Source organism: Pongo abelii, chromosome 18, assembly GCF_028885655.2.
Source record: "Pongo abelii isolate AG06213 chromosome 18, NHGRI_mPonAbe1-v2.0_pri, whole genome shotgun sequence".
Lineage (NCBI taxonomy): Eukaryota > Metazoa > Chordata > Mammalia > Primates > Hominidae > Pongo > Pongo abelii.
In genome coordinates this window covers 73,919,618-73,947,473 of record NC_072003.2, presented here as the reverse complement: position 1 = coordinate 73,947,473, position 27,856 = coordinate 73,919,618, and the positions used below count along the sequence as shown (strand labels likewise).

General features: G+C 43.6%; 1 protein-coding gene and 1 pseudogene across 2 annotated transcripts in view; one reads left to right on the top strand and one right to left on the bottom strand.

The window, feature by feature from the left end:
- Positions 1-370: 370 nt before the first annotated feature.
- Positions 371-6,513, bottom strand: LOC100461938 (lamina-associated polypeptide 2, isoforms beta/gamma-like; annotated as a pseudogene).
- RFWD3 (ring finger and WD repeat domain 3) overlaps positions 2,287-27,856 on the top strand; it is a 45,505-nt gene continuing 19,935 nt past the window's right edge. Inside the window, exons 1-7 of one of the 2 annotated variants that reach the window (XM_002826637.6) lie at positions 2,288-2,429; positions 4,434-4,555; positions 7,750-8,269; positions 17,094-17,296; positions 20,014-20,084; positions 24,489-24,683; positions 24,771-24,862. In XM_002826637.6, coding sequence (XP_002826683.2) covers positions 7,752-8,269; positions 17,094-17,296; positions 20,014-20,084; positions 24,489-24,683; positions 24,771-24,862 — 1,079 coding nt within the window. In that variant the 5' untranslated portion in view covers positions 2,288-2,429; positions 4,434-4,555; positions 7,750-7,751. Of the gene's footprint in view, positions 2,430-4,433; positions 4,556-7,749; positions 8,270-17,093; positions 17,297-20,013; positions 20,085-24,488; positions 24,684-24,770; positions 24,863-27,856 lie in introns of both variants that reach the window. The other variant, XM_002826638.6, reaches the window with a different exon arrangement.

Genomic DNA, 27,856 nt, shown 5'->3' with positions numbered 1-27,856 from the left:
ACGCCTGTAATCCCAGCACTTTGGGAGGCCGAGGTGGGTGGATCACCTGAGGTCAGGAGTTCAAGACCAGCCTGGCCAACATAGTGAAACCCCACCTCTACTAAAAATACAAAAATTAGCTGGGCGTAGTGGCAAGTGCCTGTAGTCCCAGCTACTCAGGAGGCTGAGGCAGGAGAATCACTTGAACCCAGGAGGTGGAGGTTGCAGTGAGACGAGATCGTGCCATTGCACTCCAGCCTGGGCAACAGAGCGAGACCCTGTCTAAAAAAAGAAAGTTCCAGAGCTAAAAAAGATTATTCATATGGCACAAAGTGATCTCCTACTAGTCCAAAGTTCAAAAACATTTTAATAAAGTCCATTTATATATCTCTTGTTTGCTTTCCAATGGAATACTACATTTATTGAGGCAAAATCACATTATTTTTAGTTCTTGGAGTCAAAAAGCGTACACAAATGTTCTTCAACACAGTTATTAAAAATACAAGACCAAGTTGAATGTGCCAAAGAGATACCATTCAGTTGGGTTTTCTAGAGTCATCAGGAAGAATATCAGAGAAGGGATTTATGTGGTTGGTTTTCCATAGCTTGATAGACCAAACACACACACAAAAAAACTGCCACAACAACAAACAGCAAAATTTTTATCCATACAGGAATGGAGCGTCCCTTTTTTTTGTATTTTCTCACTTGACATCTGCCAAGGGAACATACTTAGGAACATATGCAGATGAAAACGACTCCTCCATCCTCAAATCACTGAGTTCTAATGGCCCGCCTGCAGCTCCTTTGATTTTTCTGTGGCAACTAGCACTAATTCTTGTTGGTGTAGCTGCTTCATAGGGGAACATTTCCTTAAGAATATCCCTTTCTACTCTTCTTTCCTGTGTTTTTTCTCCCACTTCAGCTCTTGTCAATGGTTTCTTTGGTGTTCTTCTGGGTATGTCTGAGAATTCAGTGACCGGCAGAATAGGAAATGCATGCTTGAAGTTTCTAGTCACCCTATTGACAACTAAGGATTCGCTGTTTGAAGCCATTATAGTTTCAGCTATGGGAGTCCTCGCTGAAATTACTGCTCCATCTATAGGAAAATATTCTGAAGTGTGCACCCTTTTCCTTGGAGTTCTTCTTGACCCTCTTGTAGATTCCCTAGTTAATAATGCCTGCAGAGGTCCACATTTGAAGATCCACTTGTCCATTCAGTCCCAGTTATTCCAGCTTGAGAATAGCTCTCGTGCTCAACTCTTCTTTGCTCGAGGGTTACTGGAGTCTTTACTCCGCTCTTTAGCGGTTCTCTCTTCTCAAACTTGAGCTCTATTTTAGAGTCTTCTTCATTGTCACTATATCTGTCAGAATCATTACTTCCATTCTGCCTTGTATTTTCTGCTGAAGAAAAAATTGTTGCTGAAGGAGAAGATCTTGATTCTGTTCCTTGCTCCCTCAGTTTCAAAAGCTTTTTCTCATACAGCTTCCTGGTTGTTCCCACAATAGGACCAGGATTCACTCCGTATTTCACAAGCTGATCCAAAGGATCTTCATTAGTGAGTTCTGTTACATCTAGATCGTCTTTATCATCTTGTCTGGGTTTATCAGTTTTCTTTGTGGCTTTCCTGCCGGCGGCGGGCTCGGAGCCGAGACGGCTGTGGGCTCGCGCTCCTCGTACGTAGCTGGAGAATTCCGGGGGCCCCTTGCTGTTGGCGCTGGCGGCGAGGGGCGGCCCTAACAAGTGATTTGAGACTGTTTAGTAGCTCAGATCCCTTGCAGCGGTTTGAGATTGAAGAGATTGTGTAGGCAAAGTCTTTTGCGTGAGCTCTTCAACCCCATGAGAGGATACATATGAAGTGGACTGTTCTACGCCTCTTTACAGGCTCCGAAATTCAAAATATTGAAATATTTTGAAATTATTCGATTAGCTACTATCCTTTGGATACAGATAACTCCTTCACTAAAGCGTTAGGGATAAGCAGCAGGAGTCAGTTTTAATATTTTCATCTCCATTCCAAAATGGACCGAGAAATCATATAACTTTCTCCCGCCAGAAAGTTCAAATAAAACGCGCTAAAAAAACCAAAAAAAACAAAAAAAAACAAAAAAACTCCCATTTTTTCCGGGGCGGGCGCAAGGTGACGGACGTAGATTCCTGCCAATTGTAGGAGGCTTCCTCGAGCGCGGTCCCGCCTCGTCAGTTTATGAACGACCAGCCAATGAGAGCACCGCTGCTTCAGCTAGCGGGGGACCCATTGAAGAAGAAGAGTGGGTATTGGCCACAGCCTGGGGCTTCTGTCCAATAGGAGCATGCCTGCCGGCGGCTCTGGCGGGAGCTTGAGCGGCTTCGGAAGTGGCAGTTGGCGTAGGAGCGTTCGGAGTTCGGCCTAGGTAACTACCGAGTCTTGGGCGGGCTCGCGAGCCCGGCCGCGGCCTACTGGTTTCAGGTAAGGAGGGGTCTTGCTTCTCCTCAGGTCTTGGGCCTCTAGCTTCGGGATAAACTTCCCCGAGCCTGATTCCTGGATTGGGATTCAGGAGACGCCCCACGAGGTGGGCTGCACGCGGGCTCGGAACCCGGCGGCCTGAGGGGATTCGGACCCTCGGGGCGGCGCCAATGGTCGGGGCTAAGGAGCCCGAACCCCCGCGCGTATCTGCGTTGCTGGGCGTAGGGGCTGGGCAAGCGGGAGCTCGGGGCGATCACGGAAGGAGCCGAGTTCGCCGCTGCGGGGCCTGCCCTGGCCGGGGTGGGAGGTCGCCCGGCCCTTCCCCCAAGAGCCTAGCCTCGGGCTCGTCAGCGGCGTTGCCTGCGCCCGCTCTGAGCGCCGGTTACTTCATCACTTTAAAGTTGACGGAAGAACTTCATTTTTAATTTCATCACGGAAACGGTGGCGTAAAGACTTGTATTATCCCTGTTTTACAGGAGAACAAGTTGAGCCGAGAGTTTAGGAAATCCGCCCAAAGTTTCCCCGTGTAGTAAAAGAACAGGGATTTAATATCTATCTACCTATCTATCTATCTATCTATCTATCTATCTATCTATCTAATCTATTCTATCTATATCTATCATCATCTATCTATCTAATCTTTCTTTCCCCATGTAGTAAAAGAACAGGAATTTAATTTCTTTCTTTCTTTTCTTCCTTTTTTCTCTCTCTCTTTCTCTCTCTCCCTCCCTTCCTTCTTTTTTCCTGTTAAAGAGATGAAGTCGGGCCGGGCGCGGTGGCTCACGCCTGTAATCCCAGCACTTTGGGAGGCCGAGGCAGTCGGATCACCTGAGGCCGGGAGTTCGAGTCCAGCCTGACCAACATGGAGAAACCCCATCTCCCAGCTACTCGGGAGGCTGAGGCAGGAGAATCGCTTGAACCTGGGAGGCCGAGGTTGCAGTGAGCTGTGATCACGCCATTGCACTCCAGCCTGGGCAACAAGAGTGAAACTCCATCTCAAAAAAAAAAAAAAAAAAAAAAGAAAGAAAGAAAGAAAAGAAGTCTCCCTGTTGCACCCAGGCTGGAAGAGCTCACAGCCGTCTCGAACTCCCGGGCCCCAGGGATCCTCCCACCTCAGCTTCCCGCAATAGCTGGGACCACAGGTGCGCGCCACCACGCCCGGCTCATTGTTTTTCTTTTTTCTTTCTTTTTTTGAGATAGAGTCTCGCTTTGTTGCCCCTGCTGGAGTGCAGTGGCGCGATCTCGGCTCACTGCAACCTCTGCCTCAGCCTCCCAAGTAGCTGGGATTACAGGCACGCGCCACCACACCCGGGTAATTTTTGTATTTTTAGTGGAGACGGGGTTTCACCATATTGGCCAGACCGTCTGGGACTCCGACTTCAAGTGGTCCACCCTCGGCTTCCCAAAATGCTGGGATTACAGGTGTGAGCCACCGCGCCTGACCTGTTCTATTTTTCTTTTTTGGTAGAGATGGAAATTTCACTGTGTTGCCCAAGGTGGTCTCGAACACCGGAGCGTAAGCGATCCATCCGCATGGGCATTTCAGTGTCCAGGGATCACAGGCGTGACCCTCTGCACCGGTCAGAGCAAAGATTTGAACACTTCCCCCGCCCACCTCCTCTCAACCTTTAATTGAGGGGCTTTCATCCTGCCCGTTGTGGCCACTGATTGAAACCTGAGTAACAAAGATGACAAGTCTGAGGTTAACATTTTAAGCCCCGCTCACAGCACACATAAAAAACAGCGTTTGTGTGACATGCTCAAGGTTTGGGGCTCCCAGCCCATGGTCTCTTGCTCTAGGCACCTCCGACTGGCCTAGAGTGGTTAGGAAGCTTCAGCTCCAGAACTGCACCGTTCCACAGAACTTTGTGCAACAAGAAAAATGTTTTGTATTTCTGCTGTCCAGTATGGGAGTCACCCGCCCTATGTGGGTTTCTAGCACTTGAAATGTGACCTGCGCGACAAAGGAACTTATTTTATTTCTTTCTTTTTTTTTTCTTTTTTTAGACGGAGTCTTTCTCTCTCTCCCGGGCTGGAGTGCAGTGGCGTGATCTCGGCTCACTGTAACCTCCATCCTCCGTGTTCAAGGGATTCTCCTGCCTCAGCCTCCCGAGTAGCTAGGACCACAGGTGCACACCATCACGCCCGGCTAATTTTTTGTATTTTTTGTAGAGACGGGGTTTTGCCGTGTTGCCCAGGCTGGTCTCCAACTCCTGGTCTCAAGCTACCTGCCTCAGTCTCCCAAAGTGCTGGGATTATAGGCGTGGGCCACAGCTCCTGGCTGAACTTGATTTTTATCTAATTTAAATAACTATATGGGAGTAGACAGTGCGGCCTCCTAGATTCTGCTCTTTTTGGTCCATTTCTACCCTTTGTCTTCCTGAAGGCTGAGTTGCTTAATGTCTCTTGAGTACATCTAGAAGTAGCTTGGGCCTTATGTTCTGACACACAATTCTTGGGAGACTCGTTGTGCCCTAGAAACATTAAAAGCTTTTAGTTAGCCAGCTGCAGTAGCTCACTCCTGTAATCCCAGTGCTTTAGGAGGCTGAGGCAGAAGGGTTGCTTGAGCCGAGGAGTTCAAGACCAGCCTGGGCAACGTGGGAAACCCCATCTATACAAAAAATGTTTAAAACTTGAAGTATCTCACATTGTTCAGTTTGCAGACTTTCTTTCCCACTTATTTTCACTACTGTGCCACTCTCCATCCTGAGTGTAAGCCTGTGTGGTTCAAACCTCCAGTTTTCTCCTGGATAGGGGGAGGAGGGCTTTGTTTTGTGTTTTGTTTTGGCTGGCTGGTGTTTGTTTGAGTAGGAGTCAAGCTAACTGCTTTACTGGCTTCTAACCAGCCCTTCCCTTTTAGCGCCATCTTTCAATATTGCCTTTTGTGGTACCTGGTTTTTACATTCCCTTTAATGGGAATCAGCTTGCTTCTCAATAACACACCTCACCCCAACCACTGTGCCCTTTGCAGGCATTTGAGTTTTATCTTTTGGCTCGGCTAAGTAGCCATCAATCATCAGTTTCTCCTTTATGGCCTTAAAAACTGGTTTGCATATCATAACCTGTTTGCATTTGTGTCATCCTGGTTAATTTATCCTTTCTTTAAAAAAAAGTCTCAGGTTGGGGGGAACATGTGAACATGTTCGTGGGTTTTAGGAATGACTGGAGTGGAGAGAGAAAGAAACATACATGTGCTTCGTCCACTATGTTTATTAGAATTCCTTCCATTTATTCAGCCTACTCCAATCTGGCCTCTGACCCCACCACTTCAGGGAAACTGCTTTTTTAGGTCACCTGTCATCCTCACATTGCCAAATCTAGTGGCCATTCTTCCCCCCCAGTAGCACTTGACACTCAGTTGTTCCTTCCTTGAAACATTGTTTTTCCAAGACACCACATTCCCATGTTTCCTCCTACTTAATCTTCCTTAACTGGCTTCTTTTACTCTGTTGTCCTTTTAACAGTAGTGTCTCTGACTTTAGTCTTCGGCCCTCTTCTGTCATTCTGTTCCTCAGATGGTTTAATCTGCTCTGATGATTTTAAGAAACATGACTATTGGCCGGGTGCGGTGGCTCATGCCTATAATCCCAGTACTTTGGGAGGCTGAAGCTGGCAGATCACCAGGTCAGGGGATCGAGACCATCCTGGCTAACACAGTGAAACCCCGGCTCTACTAAAAATACAAAAAATTAGCCGGGCGTGGTGGCAGGCGCCTGTAATCCCAGCTACTCGGAAGGCTGAGGCAGGAGAATGGCGTGAACCCGGGAGGTGGAGCTTGCAGTGAGCCAAGATCACGCCACTGCACTCCAGCCTGGGCAACAGAGCGAGACTCCATCTCAAAAAAAAAAAAAAAAGAAGCATGACTATTCTGAAGATTCTTAAAGCTGTCTGTTTCTTTTCATCTTCACTGCTACCACTCTTGCCTAGGTCTCTCTGACCTCTGGTCTGGACTCCCACAATAGCCTCTACACTGGTCACCTAGCTTATGCTCTTGCACCCCTACAGTGCATTCCTAACATAGAAGAAACTCCTTACCAAGGCCCATGGGCCCTTTAATGATGGTGTCCTGTTCATCAATCAAACCCATGCTCATCAGGGACCTATGCACTGATTTCCTTCTGAAACTCTTCCTTGGCTCTTTGCATAGCCAGCTGCTTTTAATCCCTCACGCCTCAGCCCAGTTTTCACTCTTTAAAAGAGTACTTCCCTCACAATTGTGTCTTAGTTGGTCCTCTTTGTCTCCTCAACACCAAACATCATAATCTATAATTTTTTCATGGATTCGTTTATTGACATCTTACTTGCTAGAATCTAAACTCTGATACATGGGGTCTTATCTGTTTTTGCCTCTAGGGTGTCTTGTCTGCATAACAGGTGCTTAATAACTATTAGTTGAACCCCCATTTCCTCATAAGTCAGAGATGAAAATAAAAGCACGTGCCTTACTTCACAAAGTAATTGAGGGGATAAGTTATACTGATGTACTTTAAAATACTAGGTGGTAGGGAGGCACAGTGGCTCAGTCCTGTTGTCCTGGTGCATGAGGAGGTAAGGCCAGGCATTCAAGACCAGTTTGGGCGACATAGGAAGCCTTCATCTATATAACAAAAAAAAAAAATTTTTTTTAAATTTAAAAACTAGGTGGTAGTTTTCAAACTGATATAATGGAATTAAAGATAGGAAACATGAAAAGAACATAGGTGCTTAATAAATATTTGTTGAATAGGCTAACATGATGGAATTAGAGATGGAAAACAAAAATAATGAAAGGGATAGGATAAAGTTTGCTCAGCCTTTTTGGAAAAATTAGGTAAGTTTCCATTTTGAGTTAGTAACACAGTTAATTTTGCAAGTGTAAAAAATGTCCTTTCTCTGTTTATCCCTTGTAACTGTTGATGCTGTGAAAGATTAATATTGCCTGCTAAAATTAGATACCGCATTATATGCATTTGATTTTGGTGAATGTCCACATTCAGCTTGAGACAGAACTGCAAAGTGTCTGAGAGATTACTTTTAGACCCAGTAGTTTAATCTCCTTGGTTTATAGATCTTTCTATTTTGGAAGATACTACTGTGATCACAGGACTTCATGTTTTCTAAGGGCAAACTGGAAAACTGGTTATAAATGCTTGTTATAGAGAAGAAAGTCCATTACCAAACACTTCTGACTTAAAATAAGTAGTTAAAATCTTCTCTTGAAGCTTCTCAGTCTTGCTAAGAATGATATTAAACATAAAATCAGAAAGATTAAATATGAATCTGTCACCTACATAGCATGTTTTATCTATTTTATTAATACTTTTTACAAATACTGTTTCTCTAGTGATGGCTCATGAAGCAATGGAATATGATCTTCAGGTGCAGTTAAATCATGCTGAAGAACAGCCAACTCCTGCTGGCATGGCCAGCAGCCAAGGGGGACCAGCCCTCCTCCAGCCTGTTCCTGCTGATGTGGTCAGCAGCCAGGGGGTACCATCCATCCTCCAGCCAGCTCCTGCTGAGGTGATCGGGAGCCAAGCGACACCACCCCTGATCCAGCCTGCTCCACAACTGTCTATTGACCTGACAGAAGTGGAGGTCTTGGGAGAAGACAATGTGGAGAACATCAATCCAAGAACTTCAGAACAACATAGGCAGGGATCTGATGCTAATCACACCATCCCAGCATCTTCGTTGCATTCAATGACCAACTTCATCAGTGGACTGCAGAGACTTCATGGCATGCTGGAATTCCTGAGACCTTCATCTTCAAACCACAGTGTAGGGCCAGTGAGAACAAGAAGGAGGGTATCTGCTTCACGGAGGGCAAGAGCCGGAGGGTCTCAGAGGACAGACAGTGCCAGGTAAATAAATATATGGATAAGTCTGTGATCATTGCTGTACTAGAAAGTATGAAACTGAGGCTCTGCCATTCAAGGGCTGACAGTGTGACTTCTGGCAAGTCAGATAACTTCTGACCCCCAGTTCCTCATAGGTGGAAATAAAAGCACTTGCCTTACTTCACAAAGTAATGAAGGGATAAGTTAAACTGTTGTGCCTTTAAAACTAGGTGGTAGTTTGTTGGCAGTCTCTGTAGAGATTGGCTGTTCTTCAGGTAGTGTCTTGTACACCAAAAATTCTTTCTTCCCTTGCAAGTCTCTACTCACCCAAATTCATTATTCACTGGCATTCCACCTAGAGGCACAATTAATTAATTTTCTTTCATAGTCTTGGTCTGAACTTGCCTCTTGAAGGGCTTAGCTGTCAAGTCTTGACAGGGTTATTATGAAGAATAACAATTGCCTATACCCTGTCTGTTTTTTGGTTTTTTGTTTTTGTTTTTGTTTTTGAGACAGCGTGTCACTCTGTCGCCCAGGCTGGAGTCCAGTGGCACAATCTCGGCTCACTGCAACCTCCATCTCCCAGATTCAAGCGATTCTCCTGCCTCAGCCTCCCGAGTAGCTGGCATTACAGGCGCGTGCCACCACACCCAACTAATTAAACCTGTCTGTTTTTTTGTTTTGTTTTGTTTTGAGATGGAGTCTCGCTCTGTCGCCCAGGCTGGAGCGCAGTGCTGCGATCTCAGCTCAGAGAGGGCTTTGTTTAGGGTCTCATAACTATAGAATAGAGGAGTTAGCACTGGTATTGGAACTTGGATCTGCCCTGTTTTCTACATAGGCAGGTGGAGGAAGCTTCGATCAAATCCCTTTGTTTTCTCTTTCTTCTTCTTTTTATTATTGTTATTTTTGAGACAGGGTCTCACTGTGCGCCCCAGGCTGGAGTGCAGTGGTGCAATCACAGCTCACTGCAGCCTCGACCTCCCCAGGCTCAGGCGATCTTCCTACCTCAGCCTCTTGGTGATTAGCTGGGACTACAGGCATATGGCACCATGCCGATGTTTTCTAACACTGTGAAAATATTGAGATGATACTAAAAAGTGGTAGCTAGGTCATCCATTACCCATGTTTTACAAATGAGGAAGCTGATGGGATAATTTGTGATTTAGTTGTGATAAGGCTGGAATTGGAATTGTGCCTTCTGAATCTGGATTCAGCATTCTTTTTCATGGATCCTGCTGATTTTAATGTTGGGGCTTGCCATGACTGTGGCTCCGGTGTCTGTAGTGCCCATCAAGGATGACAGATGCCTAGTTCTGTGTTGACAGGAGTTGCAAATGCATATTACTCTGGGTTTTTTTTTGTTTTTAAGACAAGAGTCTTGCTCTGTCACTCAGGCTGGAGTGCAATGGCGCAGTATCAGCTCACCACGACCTCTGCTCCCAGGTTCAAGCGATTCTTGTGCCTCAGCCTCCTAAGTAGCTGGGATTGCAGGCATGCACCAGCAGGCCTGGCTATAGTCTGTTATTTTAAGATGTCATTACTCACATTATAAAGGCAGGATAAGATTTCATACATTTGTGTTATAGGTGAAGGCACCTTATGGTGTAATTTGGGGACCCTGCCAAAGTAAATGGGCTAACTTTCCATGGCTGAGAGTTGTGAGTGGTGTTTCCAGGAACTGGCTGACTGTCAGGAGGCCTCTTGCAAGTCCTCAGTCTTGCTTATCCATGCACTCATTCTTGTTGGGGGACACAGAGTGGATTCCTCTTGGTCAGGCACAGTGACTTGTATTAACCAACTTAAGGGTGACACTTATAAACCAGATGCCAACTTACAAAGAAAAACAGAACCACTAGAGAACCACACAGAAGCCAAACTCTAGTGAGAAAATTGCTTGATGTGGCTGGGCATAGTGGCTCACGCCTGTAATCTCAGAACTTTGAGAGGCCAAGGCAGGCAGATCCCTTTAGGCCAGGAGTTTGAGGCCAACATGATGAAACCCCATCTCTACTAAAAATACAAAAAATTAGCCGGGTGTGGTGGCACACACCTGTGGTCCCAGCTACTTGGGAGGCTGAGGCATGAGAATTCCTTGAACCTAGGAGGCAGAGGTTGCAGTGAGCCAAGATCTTGTCACTGTAATCCAGCCTGGGTGACAAGAGTGACTCTCTGTCTCAAAAAAAAAAAAAAAAAAAAAAAAACACCAAAAAAATTGCTTATAGAATCTGCTCAGGGAATGAGTTACACAGAATTTAAATGTTGAAAGATGTCAGTCAAGCTATTTGGCAGCCATAATCTGTCTCCACAAAGGGAATAACCTAAAAGGTCAGGAAGTGTGCAGTTCAGTGGAAATAACATCAGTTCTGGAGCCAGATAAATGTGATTAAAACTTTTTTCCCTGAAGTATGACCTTTCCCAGGACTAATCACTTATAACTTCTGAATTTCTTGAGATAAATTTCTCAGTGTGGTGTTTGACATTTACTCACCTGACAGACTGTCCCCGGGCCAGGTGTTGAAAGCCTGGGCCAAGGTGAACAGCTTTTGACTCACAGTCAGCCAAGAAGCCAAAGCTATAGAAAGCTAAGTAGTGAACTTATTCTTCCCAACAGGCTTAGCTGAGGTCACAAACTCCTTTCTGATTTCTTTGAGGCGGCTTCATTCTGGCAGCGGGGGTCATCACTCATTCATCAAATATTGGTAACACTCCTCTGTGTGAGAGACTAAACATTGCCCTAGATATAGTGGTGAATAACATAGATCACAATATTGTTTTCATGGAGCATACGGAGTCTAGGACTACAGAGTAGGGAAGGAGCAAAATTCAAAGATGGTAAGTGCAGGGAAGGAGGAGAATCTCTTGGGTTCTAAATCTGTGCTCCCAAGGAGAAACCCTAGCACTGCTTCCTGTTGGTTTTCACAGTTCCCCTTTCCTGTGTTCTTGCCTGACTTTGGAAATTCTTTGCTACATAAAAGCAATATGAAAGAGTGATTTTTTTTTTTTAATCGTCTATCACTTTTTTACTGGGTTCTATGTAGAATTCTGTTGATACACGTGTCAACACCCTAACTCTAGTATGTATTTGATTAAATCCTCTTATAAAATGCTTTTCTTATGTGTTTAGTCTCATGGTAGCTATAGCTGCTGTTCACTTAGAATCTCAAGAAATGGAGTTGGTAAACTTGCTTAGCACCGTTTAAAAAGAAAACCTGGCTAGGCGCAGTGGCTTACACCTGTAATCGCAGCATTTTGGGAGGCCGAGGCAGGCGAATCACCTGAGGTCACGAGTTCGAGACCAGCCTGGCCAACATGATGAAACCCTGTCTCTACTAAAAATACAAAAATTAGCCGGGTGTGGTGGCGGGTGCCCATAATCCCAGCTACTCAGGAGACTGAGGCGGGAGAATCGCTTGAACCTGAGAGGTGGAGGTTGCAGTGAGCTGAGATTGTGCCACTACACTCCAGCCTGGGCCACAGAGCGAGACTCCGTCTCAAAAAAAAAAAAAAAAGAAAAGAAAAAGAAAACCTGGGTGATGTCAGTGAAAATGGCAGAGTAAGGACCACAAAGAATTATCTCCATGGAAGTAGTGAAATAACTGGCTGAATTTGTCAGGATCAACTTTTTCATAATTCGGGAAACTGACCAAATGCTTATAGCAATCCAGGGAGTGATTATTAAAGAAAAACAGCCAAATCTCATTGAGCTCTATGGCATTCCTTATTCTTGTCACCTTCTCCAGCTCCTTGGTAGTCGTGAAAAGCATCTGCCTGTAATCATAGTAAAAAGCAACAGCCTGGCAGGCACCAGAGGGATTGGAGCACCTTCAAAGCCTCATTCCCAGAGAATTATCTTTATATGACCTGTTTGGTGGTTCTCTGGAAAACCCCATTTGCAAGACTACTCTTGACTCAGAGCAATGCAGAGTGTGAAAGCCTAAATAATTTTCCCTGGGGCCTGCCTGAGGTAATGGATATTCAGTAGGATAAGCAATAAACTAACCAATAAGAGGGAAAGGAAAATCTAGGAATGAGATCAATTCAGTCACATCTTCTAAGTCTAGTTCTCTTGCTGTTTCTAGCACATCTGCAGTTACTTCCTTAGCTGAACTCTTGAGCCCCTCAAAAGTCATTCATAAGAGTCGACATCAACTTCTAAATTCCTGATAATGTTGATATTTTGGCCTCCTCCCATGAATCATGAATGTTCTTAGGGGCATCAAGGATGGTGGATCCCCAAGGCACAGTGGCTCATGCCTGTAATCCCAGCACTTTGCGGGGGCTGAAGCAGGCAGATTGCCTGAGCTCAGGAGTTCAAGACCAACCTGGCCAACATGTTGAAACCTTATCTTTACAAAAAATACAAAAATTAGCTGGGCATGGTGGTGCATGCCTGTAGTCCCAGCTACTTAGGATCCAATGAGCCAATATTGTGCCACTGCACTCCAGCCTTGGTGACAGAGCCAGACCCTGTCTCCAAAAAGAAAAAAAAGAATGGTGGATCCTTTCAAGGTTTTCAGTTTACTTTGTCCAGATCCATTAGAGGAATCACTGGCAGCTATCATCTTAAAAAATTAAAAAAAAAAAAAATTAAAAAAAGCTTTTCCCCACAGCTAAGAGTCACAACAAAATATTTCTTTTCTTTCCTTTTTTTTTTTTTTTTTTTGCGAGACAAGGTCTCACTCTTGTTGCCCAGGCTGGAGTACAGTGGTGTGATCGTGGCTCACTGCAGCCTCAACCTCCCCGGGCTCAGGTGATCCTCGATCCTCCTGCCTCAGCCTACAGAGTAGCTGGGACTAAAGGCACAAGCCACCACACCCAGCTAATTTTTTCTGTTTTTTGTAGAGATGTTATTTCATTAAAGTACTGAGATTACAGGTGTGAGCCACTGTGCCCGGCCTTATTTCTTAAATAATAAGTCTTGAAAGTTGGGCTGCAGAATATGTTATATTAACAGACATGAAAATAACATTAATCACCTTCAGAGCTCTTGGTTTACTGGGTGCATTGTCAATGAGCAGTAATATATTTAAAGGAATCCTTTTTTCTGAATAGTAGGTTTCAACAGTGGGCATAAATTGTAAGACATACTCTAAACAGATAAGCTGTTATCCAGGCTTTGTAGTTCCATTTAGAGAGCACAGACATAGGCCGGGTGTGGTGGCTTACACCTGTAATCCCAGCACTTCGGGAGGCCGAGGTGGGCAGATCACGAGGTCAGGAGATGGGAGACCATCCTGGCTAACACGGTGAAACCCCATCTCCACTAAAAATACAAAAAATTAGCCAGGCGCCACTGCACTGCAGCCTGGGTGACAGAGTGAGACTCCATCTCAAAAAAAAAGAGAGAGAGCATGGACAGAATAAATTTAGCATAATTTTCAAGCACCCTAGGATTTTCAAAACAGTAAAAGAGCATCGGCTTCGGCTGGGCACAGTGCCTCATGCCTGTAATCCCAGCACTTTGGGAGGCCGAGGCGGGCGGATCACGAGGTCAGGAGATCGAGACCATCCTGGCTAACACGGTGAAACCTCATCTCTACTAAAAATTCAAAAAAAAAAAAATTAGCCACGCGTGGTGGTGGGTGCCTGTAGTCCCAGCTACTCGGGAGGCTGAGGCAGGAGAATGGCGTGAACCCGGGACGCGGAGCTTGCAGTGAGCTGAGATCACGCCACTGCACTCCAGCCTGGGCAACAAAGTGAGACTTTGTCTCAAAAAAAAAAAGAGCATCGGCTTCAACTGAAGTCACCAGCAGCATTATCCCCTAACAAGAGAGTCAGCCTGTTCTTTGAGCCTTGAAGCCAGGCATTGACTTCTCTATAGCTGCGAAAGTCCTACGTGGCATCTTCCAATAGAAGGCTGTTTCATCTACATTGAGAATCTGTTTAGTGTAGATACTTTCATCAATTGTCTTAGCTAGATCTTCTGGATAACTTGGTATAGTTTCAATGTCAGCGCTTGCTGTTGCTTCATGCACTTTATGGAGACAGTATCTTTCCTTAAACCTCATGAACTAGCCTCTGCTTTCTTCCAACTTCCTGCAGCTTCCTCACTTCTCAGCTTTCACAGAATTAAAGAGAGTTGGGGACTTGCTCTGGATTAGGGATTGGTTTAAGGGAATGTTGTGGCTGGTTTGATCTTCTTTCCAGACCACTAAAACTGTCTCCATATCAGCAATAAGGCTGTCTTATCATTCATGTATTCGCTGTTGTAGCACTTAATTTTCTTCAGAAACTTTTCCTTTGCATTCACCACTTGGCTGTTTGGTGCAAAAGGTCTGGCTTCTGGCCTATCCCAGCTTTTGACATGCCTTCCTCACTAAGCTTAATCACTTTAGCTTAGTGATTTAAAGTGAGAGATGTGTGACTCTTCCCTTAATTTGAACACTTAGAGGCCATGGTAGAGTTACTAACTGGCCTAATTTCAGTATTGTTTTGTCTCAGGGAATAGGGAAGCCCAAGGAGAGGGAGGGAGGGGAATGGCTGGTCAGTGGAGGAGTCAACATACACAACATTTACTGATTAAGTTCACCATCTTACATGGGTGTGATTCTTGAACACCAAACTTGTGGAAATTACATAACACACTCCTGAATAACAGAAGAACAAACAAAACCCAACACAGGCAGACAGAAGGAAATAATAAAGATTAGCATATAAATAAATGAAATAGAGAACAGAAAAATGAGAGAAAATGAACTAATCAAAAAGTTGGTTCTTCTAAAAGATCAGCAAAATTGGCAGACTTTTAGCTAGACCAACCAAGAAATAGAGAAGACTCAAAATACTAAAATGAAGAATAAAAGAGAGGACATGACTACGAAATAGGAGGGGAAATGACTGCTTGTGGATACAGGGTCCCTTTTAGGTGTGACAAAAATGTTTTGGAACCAGATAATGGTTATGATTATGATTACATAACCTTGTGGTTATGCTAAAAAAAATACCCCACTGAATTGAACACTTTTAAGTTGTGGATTTTATAGTACATTAATTATATCTCAATTTCCAAAAAAGAGAAGCAACTTGATTGCTATTTCTCCTTTCAGTTTATTGACATTTCTTTTTTTAAAAGGTCGAAAAATCTTCTGTCAATTGAGTTGGACACTGAGTAGTGTTTGTTTGGTTCTAGTTAGCATTCGGTCAAAGCCCTAATTCATCAATAAATTGCAGCCAAACTATTAGGAATCAAAAATTTTCTGTGTAAGCAGTCCCCAGCAATGTTTCTGGGTAATAATCTATTTTATTTAATGTCATAATTATTAAAACTTACAGTAGGTCACCTGTCAGTAATACTTAGTTGCCCTTTTGTTTTAAATTTTTTTTTTAATAGAGATGGTGTCTTACTTTGTTGGCTAGTCTGGTCTCAAACTCCTGGCCTCAAGCAATCCTCCTGCCTTGACTTTCCAAAGTGCTGGGATTATAGGCGTGAGCCACCAAGCTCAGCCATTTTTTTAATTTTTATTTTTTCTTCTTTTTTTTTTTTGTTTTGAAGATGGAGTCTCACTCTTGCCACCTAGGCTGGAGTGTAGTAGCACAATCATAGCTCACTCACTGTGGCCTCAAACTCTCGGGCTCAAGTGATCCTCCTACCTCAGCCTCCCAAGTTTTTTGGGTGTCATTTTTTGTTTTTTTGTTGTTGAGACAAGTCTCACTCTGATACCCAGGCTGGAGTATGGGCACCATCATGGCTCACTGCAGCCTCAATCTCCCAGGCTCAAGCCATCCTCCCACCTTGGCCTCCCAAGTAGCTGGAACTACAGGAGCACAGCACCATGCCTGGCTATATTGTGTATTTTTTGTAGAGATGGGGTTTCACCATGTTTCTCAGGCTGGTCTCGAACTCCTAGGCACAAGCAGTTTACCCACCTGGGCCTCCCAAAGTGCTAGGATTACAGACATGAGTCACCGCAGCTGGCCTAATGTGTCTGTGTGTGTGTGTCCCTAGATCCTTCCTCAGGAACTCTTGGTTTTTAGTATAAAGTTTCATTAATTTGTCTGGGTGTGGTGGCTCATGCCTGTAATTCCAGCATTTTGGGAGGCCAAGGTGGGTGGATCATTTGAGGTCAGGAGTTGGAGACCAGCTTGACCAACATGTTAAGACCCCGTCTCTACTAAATATAAAGTTTCATTAGTTCTGTGACAAAAGTGGCCTCAGACTCCTCAGCTCAAACTGGAGTATGCTTTGTTATCCCAGGAGTTAGAGAAACTGAGGTGCAGTAGTGGTTATTTTAAACTCAGCCAGCCAAGATAGATTTGGAGTGTTAGATTTGGCCCCAGGTCTTCTCATCATTCTAAGTTGTTTTTTTGATGCCATATTATCATTTATGTTTTTTATCTTAAAACTAACATTATTTAAATTTTAAAAGAAAAATACTATCCTAAAATGAGAGATGAAGAAATTACAGAAGCCAGACCTTGTACTGTACTCCAAAATACCTTGGTCTAGGTGGCTGCAATTGCAAAATCCCATGAGGCCATATTTGGGCAACAAAGCCCTTTTTCTTCTTGCTCACCCCCCCTTTTCAGCCACCTAAACCAGCATACAGATTGCTGAGTTTGTCCTTTAAAGATACTGACAATATGGCCAGATGCCAGTAAAACAGAATTAGCTTTTAACAGAAGGATCAAGCTCCTGTGTGGGCTAATGTAGCAGTGGTTGAGTGGTAAAAAAATAATATCCCGGAGGCCAGTCTCCCCCTTATCTGCTATACCTGCTTCAGCTTTCAAAGGCAGCATTTAATGGCCTGGAGATGGGTTGAAGTGATAGGATTTACTTCAAATCACTATAGATTGTTTTTGTGATGATAGTTCATTGTACTATAATTCCGTTGTCTTTCTGTGTACATAGGTTGAGAGCACCATTGGATGCTTACTTTCAGGTGAGCAGGACCCAGCCTGACTTGCCAGCTACCACTTATGATTCAGAGACTAGGAATCCTGTATCTGAAGACTTGCAGGTGTCTAGTAGTTCTGATTCTGACAGTGACAGCTCTGCAGAGTATGGAGGGGTTGTTGACCAGGCAGAGGAATCTGGAGCTGTCATTTTAGAAGGTCAGTATTTTACCCAGGTTTGGACTCACACAGCTAACATCCACGAAGCTTAAACTTCAGAAGGCTAGAAACTAGATTTGTGCTTTGACACTTTCCCTTTTCTCCCCTAAATGTTGTGGATTCCTGTTTTATAGTATAGAGCCTTCACTGGCCATAATTATGTAGAGAGGATTTGATCTGACTTACAGCTTAATGTAATTTGTGACCCAGTGAGTTAGTCACTTTGTAATGGCATTTTATATTCTCTTACACTTTTTTAGACATCTGAGAAAGTAGATTTTTTTTTCTTTTTTTTCTTTTTCTGAGGCAAGCTCTGGCTCTGTCCCCCAGTGACAACTGGAGTGCAGCGACAACAATCTCAGCTTAGTGCAACCTCCGCTTCTTGGGCTCAAGCCATCCTCCGACCTCAGCCTCCCCACTAACTGGGACTACAGGCACACACCACCACACCTGGCTAATTTTTTAAATTTTTTGTAGAGACAGAGTTTTTCCATGTTGCCCCGGCTGGTCATAAACTCCTGAGCTCAAGAGATCCACCTACCTCAGCCTCCCAAAGTGCTGGGATTACAGACATGAGCCACTGCACCTGGCCTAGATTCTTTATTTCAAAGAAAAGTTTTGTAAATTCAGCACCCTGTCAAGGCTGACACTTTCGAGTCCTAGTATAATGTTATGTGTTATGCAAGTGAAACTTTATTTAATAGTCGTAGGCAGAGACCCCTAAAGTAGATGTCCTGCTTACGTTAAAAACTTTCTGATCCCCAGAGGGCACTCTTTCAATATATTTTACCACTGAAAGAATATTCTTGGATTATGAATTGAAATATAATAAATCAATGAAAATCTTTAAGTTCATATTTATATAATTTTCCAAAACCTCATTTATCACTATCGTAAGTTGTTAGAACCCCAACTAATTACTCCAAAAACTAGTAAATAAAGGGTCAGGAATATATTAATATTTTGCCTTTCTGTATAAACTGTATTTTGGACAATCAGATAGTTGATGAAGTGGGGTTTTTTGTTGTTTTTTATTCATTTGTTTTTTTGAGGCAGGGTTACACTCTATCCCCCAGGTTGGAGTGCAGTGGCACGATCACAGCTCACTGCAGCCTTGACCTCCCAGGCTCAAGCGATCCTCCCACCTCAGCCACCTGAGTAGCTAGGACTACATGTGCATGCCTCCACACCTGGCTAATTTTTTGTAGCTATGGGGTCTCCCTGTGTTGTCCAGGCTTGAAGGTTTTTTTAATAGAAAAATTTTAGCTAATTGCAGCAGGAACAATAGAAAAGTCATCATTTTGTGACCCCCCAGTTAAATTATATATCTAGGCAAAGATCATCAGTGGATCCTAAAACCATTAGGTTGCAGGGTTGATGGGATTCCTTTTAATACAGGGACCAGGGTGATACCACCTGAACCCATTGGTCAATCTTAGCATCTCAAAAAAAATAGGACAACAAGACCATATGTGCCTCTAATGTGCTGCAATCAGAAATACTCATGCTACTTAGGAAGTACTGTATGCACACACACACCAGCCCCCACCCCTATTGCCAAAAAAAAAAAAAGCCCTGAATCTACTCAAGATTGTTTTCTAACAACCACTTTGCATAGTTTGTAGAAACAGGGGTGGAGGAACAAGATAAATAATACCTCAGAGATGTAATCATTTAAATTAAAAATGTAGAACAGTCTACAAATGGAACATCTTTCTAGACCTAAATATATATGGAAATTTAACATATTGTGAAGGGAATATCTCAAATCAGTGGGGACAATTTTTAATGTTTTATGTAACAGTATACCAACATAGTTTATGATTCCACTTACATAAAACATCCAGAAAAGGCAAGTCTACAGAGACAATATTAGTGGTTGCCCAGGGCTGCAGATGCAAATGTGGATTGACTCTAAATGGGCATAAAGGATCTTTGTGGGCTGATAGAAATATTTTAAATTGGGTTATGGTGATGGTTGCACAATGCTCAATTTATTGTATATAAAAGTTAATTTCATGAAGAAGCAGTCAGCCAAATCCAGGATGTGTAGGACATTTCATTAGACAAATGACCTGACAAATCAATGACAAACAGGAAAAAAATGGGTGAGGGGGAATTGTAATAAAATGAAAAAGACTTAAGAGACATCACAAGCTCATTATGGAGACCTCTTTTGAATTCTGATTGCAATAAATCTGCAAAGATCAGCTTTAAAACTATTGGGAAATTTTGAATATGAACTGGATGCCTGGGTATTTAGTGGTATTGGAGGATTATTGTTAATATTGTTAGGTATAATAATTACACAATGTTTATATAAAAAAAGAATTCTTATCAGTCTTGCAGAAGTTTTTGCAAGTATAATGACATTTTAAGGTTTGTTAAGTATTCCAACCAAAAGAAAATAATGGAATGGGGGCTTAGGTGGAACAAGATTGGCAAAATACTGATTATTTTTTAAATTGAGTGATGGGTACTTGTGGCTTAACTATACTGTTCTGTGTACTTTTATGTATGTTTGAGAATATTCAAACTAAATTTTTAAAAATAAATTCACTGATGGTACCTGGGGAAATTGTCCTTTTTGCAGGAACACTGTCAGTTAGAAATGGGAAGCTGTAGTGAGTCAGGCTCTCTCCTGCTAGCTTCTCATACCTGACATATCTTATTTTGTATTTTACCTCTCCTGTCATTTCCTGGAAATGACTTGGCAGAGCAACTAGCAGGTGTCTCAGCAGAGCAAGAAGTTACATGTATCGATGGAGGCAAGACCCTCCCCAAACAGGTAATATGAACATCTTTTTTTTTTTTTTTTTAATCTATTTATTTATTTATTTATTTTTCGAGACTAGGCCTCACTCTCACCCAGGCTAGAGTGCAGTGGTGCAGTCATAACTCACTGCAGTTTCAAACTCCTGGGCTCAAAGGATCCTCCCACTTCAGCCTCCTGAATAGCTGGAACTACAGGTAATGCCACCACGCCCGGCTACATTTTTTATTTTTTGTAGACAGAGTCTCACTATATTACCCAGCTGGTTTCGAACTCCTGGGCTCAAGGGATCGTCCTGCCTCGGCCTCCCAAACCATCGAGATTGCAGTCATGAGCCACCATGCCCAACCTGAATATCTTTTTTTTTTTTTTTTTTTTTTTGAGACGGAGTCTCGCTCTGTTGCCCAGGGTGGAGTGCAGTGGTGCAGTCTCAGCTCACCACAACAACCTCTGCCTCCCGTGTTCAAGCAATTCTGCTACCTCAGCCTCCCGAGCAGCTGGGACTAGAGGCACACACCACCACGCCCAGCTAATTTTTGTCTTTTAAGTAGAGACTGGGTTTCACCATACTGGCCAGGCTGGTCTCAAACTCCTGACCTCGTGATCCACCCACCTCGGCCTCCCAAAGTGCTAGGATTACAGGTGTGAGCCACCGTTCCTGGCCTCTGAATATCCTTTTAAATAAAAGGTTTGGGTTTTTGGCTGGGCACGGTGGCTTACACCTGTAATCCCAGCACTTTGGGAGGCCAAGGCGGGTGGATCACCTGAAGTCGGGAGTTTGAGACCAGCCTGGCCAACATGGTGAAACCTCGTCTCTAACCAAAAAGTAGTGGGGCTGCAGGTTAAAATGGGAAGCTTGCAGGCTTTGTAGGCAAGAGGTCCAGGTGTGGATCCTATCGCAGTTACTCATTATTTGTGTGACTGCTGCCTGTTAGATTTAAAAATGGGGAGAGAGGAGTATTGAGGATAACCTGTCCTGTCTAGCCAACAAGATTAAGTATCAGTTGAAAAAATAGACATAAATGTGCTTTATAAATTATTAAACACATTCGCCAGGTGTGGTGGCATGCGCCTGTAGTCCTAGCTACATAGGGAGTCTGAGGCAGGATTACTTGAGCCTGGGAGGTCAAGGCTTCAGTGAGCCATGATTGCACCGCTGCACTCCATGGCAACAGAGTGAGACCCTGTCTCAATAAAAAAAATTAAAATTTAAAAAAAAATAGGCAGAATATGGTTAGTAGGTGATAATTTTTATTTTTAAAAATAATGGGCTGGGCGCAGTAGCCCATGCCTATAATTCCAGCACTGTGGGAGGCCGAGGCGGGCAGATCACCTGAGGTCAGGAGTTCGAGACCAGCCTGGCCAACATGGTGAAACCCCGTCTCTAGTAAAAATGCAAAGATTAGCTGGGTGTGTTGGCAGACGCCTATAATCCTAGCTACTCAGGAGGCTGAGATAGGAGAATCGCTTGAACCTGGGAGGCAGAGGTTGCAGTGAGCCCAGATAGCGTCACTGCACTCCAGCTAGGGAGACTGAGCACAACTTCATCTCAAAGAATAATAATAATAATGTTGGCCAGGCGCAGTGGCTCACACCTGTAATCCCAGCACTGTGGGAAGCCAAGGTGGGTGAGTCACCTGAGCACAGGAGTTTGAGACCAGCCTGGCCAACATGGTTGAAACCCCATCTCTACTAAAAATACAAAAATTATCCGGATATGGTGGCGTGTGCCTATAGTCCCAGCTTCTCGGGAAGCTGAGTCAGGAGAATCACTTGAATCCGAGAGGTGGAGGTTGTGGTGAGCCGAGATTGTGCCACTGCACTCCAGCCTGGGTAACAGAGCAAGACTCCATCTCAAAAAAAAAAAAAAACAAAAAAAAACACCTATACATCATTGTCCTCAATATGAGTTATTTACATCTGCTGTGAATTCTGCCAATCTCAAAACATCATTTATCATTTTTTGCATATTTCTGTATGCTCTTTGTGTTTTTATTTGAGTCTGGCTCATTTTTCCCAGGTTAGTACATCTTGGAGAGCTTTCTGTTATCAGTACATAAAACTGAATCTTTTTTTTTTTTTTTTTTTTTTTTGAGACGAGTGTCGCTCTGTCGCCCAGGCTGGAGTGCAGTGGCGTGATCTCGGCTCATTGCAGGCTCCGCCTCCCAGGTTCACGCCATTCTCCTGCCTCAGCCTCCCGGTAGCTGGGACTACAGGCGCCTGCCACCACACTCGGCTAATTTTTTGTTTTTTGTTTTGTTTTGTTTTGTTTTTTGTAGAGATGGGGTTTCATCGTGTTAGCCAGAATGGTCTCGATCTCCTGACCTGGTGATCCGCCCGCTTCAGCCTCCCAAAGTGCTGGGATTACAGGCGTGAGCCACCGCGCCTGGCCTCATCTTGTTCTTATTAATAGCTACATGGCATTCCATCATACAAATAAATTTTGAGTTAATTCTTTTCTTTCCGCCTCCTGAGTTCAAGCAATTCCCCTGCCTCAGCCTCCCGAGTAGCTGGAACTACAGGCACATGCCGTCACGCCTGGCTAATTTTTTGTATTTTATTAGAGACGAGGTTTCACCATGTCGGCCACGATGGTCTCGATCTGACCTCATGATCCGCCTGCCTTGGCCTCCCAAAGTGCTGGGATTATAGGCGTGAGCCACTGCGCCCAGCGAATTAATTTTTTTCTTATCATGTAAAGCATGGTTAGTGTATGGTGGCACACGCCTGTGTTGTCTCAACTACTTGGGAGGGTAATAATACTTTTCTTTATATAAATCATGCTGCACTGAACTTTTTTGAGACAGGGTCTCATTCTGTCCCTCATGCTGGAGTGCAGTGGCAAAATCATAGCTCACTGCAGCCTCAATATCCCGGGCTCAGGTGATGCTTCTACCTCAGCCTCCTGACTACTTGGGACTACAGGCATGTGCCACCACACATGGCTAATTTTTTAAATTTTTAACAGAGACAAAGTCTTGCTATGTTGTCCAGTCTGGTTTCAAACTCCTGAGCTCAAGCAATCCTCCTGCCTTGGCCTCCCAATGAGCTGGGACTATAGGTGTGATTACTACACCTGGCCTGCTTGGAACAATTTTATATAATTATCTTAGAAAATATTTGTGACTGGCTGGGCATGGTGGCTCACATCTGTAATCCCTGCACTTTGGGAGGCCAAGGTGGACGGATCGCGAGGTCAGGAGATCGAGACCATCCTAACTAACATGGTGAAACCCCGTCTCTACTAAAAATACAAAAAATCGGGCTTGGTGGCGGGCGCCTGTAGTCCCAGCTACTCGGGAGGCTGAGGCAGGAGAATGGTGTGAACCCAGGAGGCGGAGCTTGCAGTGAGCCGAGATTGTGCCACTACACTCCAGCCTGAGCGACAGAGCAAGACTCTGTCTCAAAAAAAAAGAAAATATTTGTGACTACGATCATGGGCTGCATAATAGTTCAGTCTACGACAGACCACATGTATGATGGTTGTCCCATTAGATGATAATACCAGGCCGGGCGCAGTGGCTCACACTTATAATCCCAGCACTCTGGGAGACCAAGGCGGGCGGATCACTTGAGGTCAGGAGTTTGAGACCAGCCCGGCCAACATGGTGAAACCCACCACTGTGCTACAGTTGCCTACAGTATTTGGTACAGTAACATGCTATACAGGTTTGTTGTCTAAGTATGTAATAGTTTACACCGTCTAGGTTTATTTAAGTACCTCTGGGATCATTCAATGACGAAATCGCCTAAAGACGCATTTGTCAGAATGTATTCCCATTGTCAAGCAATGCGTGACTATATATTCATGAGATATCTCTAGCAGAGAGATTGCTATGCCAAAGGAAAGATATATGTGTTTTAATTTTCATGGATAATGCCAAATGGTGCTCCAGAAATGTGTGCCACTTTACATTTAAGGAACAGTATATAAGCACGTCCATATCTCATTTACCCTCAACAGTGCTTGGTGTCATCAGACATCAATTTATACCAGTCTGATAGATGAAAAATGGTCTCTTTAATTTGCATTTCTTTAATTATAAGCAAACACTTATTGACCATTGTGTTTTCTTGTAAGCATTTGTATCCTTTGTTTTCTTTTTTTCCCCTCTGGTACACATGAGTTAAATATTTTATAGCTGCCATTCTTTATATGGATAGCTGCTTTTCTTCCTTTGAGTGAAGGAAAAAGTATCCAAGAATTTTATAAGATTTAAGAGTAGTATAGTTTTCATAGCTTATATTTTGCCACATTGCATTCTAGAAAGAATGACAAGTGATTCCTAGGTGTTACAAGTGTTCTGTAGCCCTTTTGTTTGTATCATTTTTTTGCACTTCTGTTAATTTCTTAGTTGCACATCTTCAAGATTGATTTTACATTTTCTCTAATTTGAATATATTCTGGTTTCCATCTAGCCATCTCCCCAGAAGTCTGAGCCTCTGCTACCTTCTGCTTCTATGGATGAGGAAGAAGGGGACACTTGTACAATATGTCTGGAACAGTGGACCAATGCTGGGGACCACCGGCTCTCAGCATTACGCTGTGGGCATCTCTTTGGGTATAGGTGCATTTCCACGTGGCTTAAAGGACAAGTACGAAAATGTCCCCAGGTAAGGACCATAGGTAAGGACACATTAACATGTTAAGTCAGGCAGATTCCTAGAACCACTCTAATTATGTCCTATTGGGTTCTTTAGTGCAACAAGAAAGCCAGGCAGAGTGACATTGTCGTCCTTTATGCCCGAACCCTGAGAGCTTTGGACACTAGTGAACAGGAGCGCATGAAAAGGTAGGTGGTAAGAGTATGCCTGGCTGGAATGTTCCCTTTTGGTTCATTATAGGCACATCTGAAAAAGAAGTTATGAGTCACTCGTAGTGAGGTTTTACTTGACCTGTGACTTGGGATCTCTGAGGATTGTTGGCAGTCTGTCTTACACTGTTATTTATAATTCATGTCTGATCATCTTCTTAAGGAAGTCTGCATCGTTTGCCTTATGTAGAGCATTAAACACAAGGATCTGGCACATTACTTCTGTTGCCATTTTTGCTTCTCACATCCCTGACCCCCCTCACAGCAGTTCTCCATACCGAAAACTCATAAGTGAAGCTTTGCACATGCAGTGCAATGTAAAATTACCAGGATTTCGGAAGCATATAAACAGTTGCTAGGGCCGGGCATGGTGGCTCACGCCTGTAATCCCAGCACTTTGGGAGGCCGAGGTGGGCGGATCACAAGGTCAGGAGATCGAGACCATCCTGGCTAACATGGTGAAACCCCGTCTCTACTAAAAAATACAAAAAAATTAGCCGGGCATAGTGGCGGACGCCTGTAATCCCAGCTACTGAGGAGGCTGAGGCAGGAGAATGGCGTGAATCCAGGAGGCAGAGCTTGCAGTGAGCCGAGATTGCGCCACTGCACTCCAGCCTGGGCGACAGAGCAAGACTCCGTCTCAAAAAAAAAAACAGTTGCTAGTAACACCATTCAGTATATGCTTCAAAAATATTAAAGAACATACACACCATTGAGAGAGGTACAGTGACATGGGTTCACACTTTACTAGTTTGGATGTACACAGGCAAAATCATTTTGAGACATCCTTGGAAATGTGTCTCTAAAGCCTTATATCTAGTAATAATTGTTCAGGCATTCTAAAGAAACATTGAAGGGTGTGTACAAAGATTTACTTAATGAAACTTCATTTAGCATTGTTAAAAATCTAAGGCAAGGGGATTGCTTAGTTGAGTGAACGGTGGTATATGCATGAAGAGAATACTATACAATGTTGAAATGTGCATATGTTGTCCTGTGGAAGCATGTTATTAGTATGATTGCATTTTTGTGAACTAGAAAAAAAGTAAGGCTGGTGCGGTGGCTCACTCTTGTAATCCCAGCACTTTGGGAGGCCAAGGCGATAGGATTGCTTAAGGCCAGGAGTTCAAGACCAACCTGGCCAACATAGATCCTGTCTGTATTTGAAATTTTTTTAAGAGAAAGAAAAAAAACTCTATAGGTAGTCACTGTACAGATTATTTTAGTTTTCTTCCTTGTTTTTATTCATTTGGTCCAACCAATACTCACTTGTAGCATTTTTAAATAATGGAAGATGTGTACAGAGAGGAATTTTGTTGAAAAGGCAAAATCTATAGGTGTGGCTGTAATGGGTGATTACATTTAAAAACAATTCACTGATTACAATAAGCAATTAGTATACTCTCCAGCCTCATTAGAAAAAGTGAAAAGTATACTCTCTAGCCTCAGAAAAAGTGAACAGTTTCAAAATGCCGATACAGACTAATAAAACGAACAGCCTTGTACCCAATTTTATCAGATCTTAATATTTTGCCATATAGCTTTGAGCTTTTTTGAAAATAAATAGGCTGGGTGTAGTGGCTCATGCCTGTAATCCCAGCACTTTGGAAGGCCGAGGCGGGAGGATTGCTTGAGACCAGGAGTTTGAGACCAGCATGGGCAACATTGTGAGACCTTGTTTCTAGTAAAAATGAAAAAAATTATCCATGTGTAGTGGTCCACACCTGTAGTCTCAGCTCCTCAGGAGAGAGGATTTCTTGAGCCCAGGAGGTTGTGGCTGCAGTGAGCTATGGTCATGCCACTGCACTTTAGCTTGGGTGACAGAGTAAGACCCTGTTTCAAAAAAATAAAGATAAATCTGTTGACCAGGTCAAGAAGGAAAAAAAGGAAAGAAAATTTTAAAGAAGAAGTGAATTATAGGTACAGTAGAAGGGCCAGGCACGGTGGCTCACACCTGAAATCCTAGCACTCTGGGAGGCTGAGGCAGGCAGATTGCCTGAGCTCAGGAGTTTGAGACCAGCCTGAGCAACATGGCAAAACCCCATCTTTACTAAAAATACAAAAAATTATCCGGATGTGGTGGTGTGTGCCTGTAATCCCAGCAACTCGGGTGGCTGAGGCATGAGAATCGCTTGAACCTGGGAGGCAGAGGTTACTGTGAGCTGAGATTGCACCACTGCACTCCAGCCTGGGCGACAGAGCAAGACTCTGTCTCAAAAAAAAAAAGGTACACTAGAAGGTTTCCCATGAACTAAGTTCTTAATTCCATAGAGAACTACTTTCATGAATTAGGTGTTCATCATTCCCAAGAGTTATTATGTATTTGATTAGCTATATATGTATTTGTAAATTATACATAGTATGATATAGAAAGTTTTGTTTTGGTTTTTGGTTTTTTTTATTTGAGACGGAGTTTTGCTCTTGTTGCCCAGGCTGGAGTGCAATGGTGCGATCTTGGCTCACTACAACTTCCCGCCTCCCAGGTTCAAGTAATTCTCCTGCCTCAGTCTCCCAAGTAGCCGGGATTACAGGCACCCATCACCATGCCCAGCTAATTTTTTTTGTATTTTTAGTAGAGACGGGGTTTCACCGTGTTGGCCAGGCTGGTCTGGAACTCCTGACCTCGTGATCAGCCTGCCTCGGACTCCCAAAGTGCTGAGATTACAGGCGTGAGGCACTGCACCCGGCCAGAAAGTTTTTATACTGTATGCAAATGTTATGTTACATTATAATTTTTTCTTCTGTAGCATGCTTTTCTTAATTTTATGCTTTGGGAGTATATCCTAGTTGATACATGGGACTCTAGTTTTTTTTCATTTCAATTTCTTGATGATATTCTAGTTCTCTAGTCAAAATTAATCTGTTTAGGCCAGGCGTGGTGGCTCACACCTGTAATCCCAGCACTTTGAGGGGCTGAGGTGGGCGGATCATCTGAGGTCAGGAGTTGGAGACCAGCCTGGCCAACATGGTGAA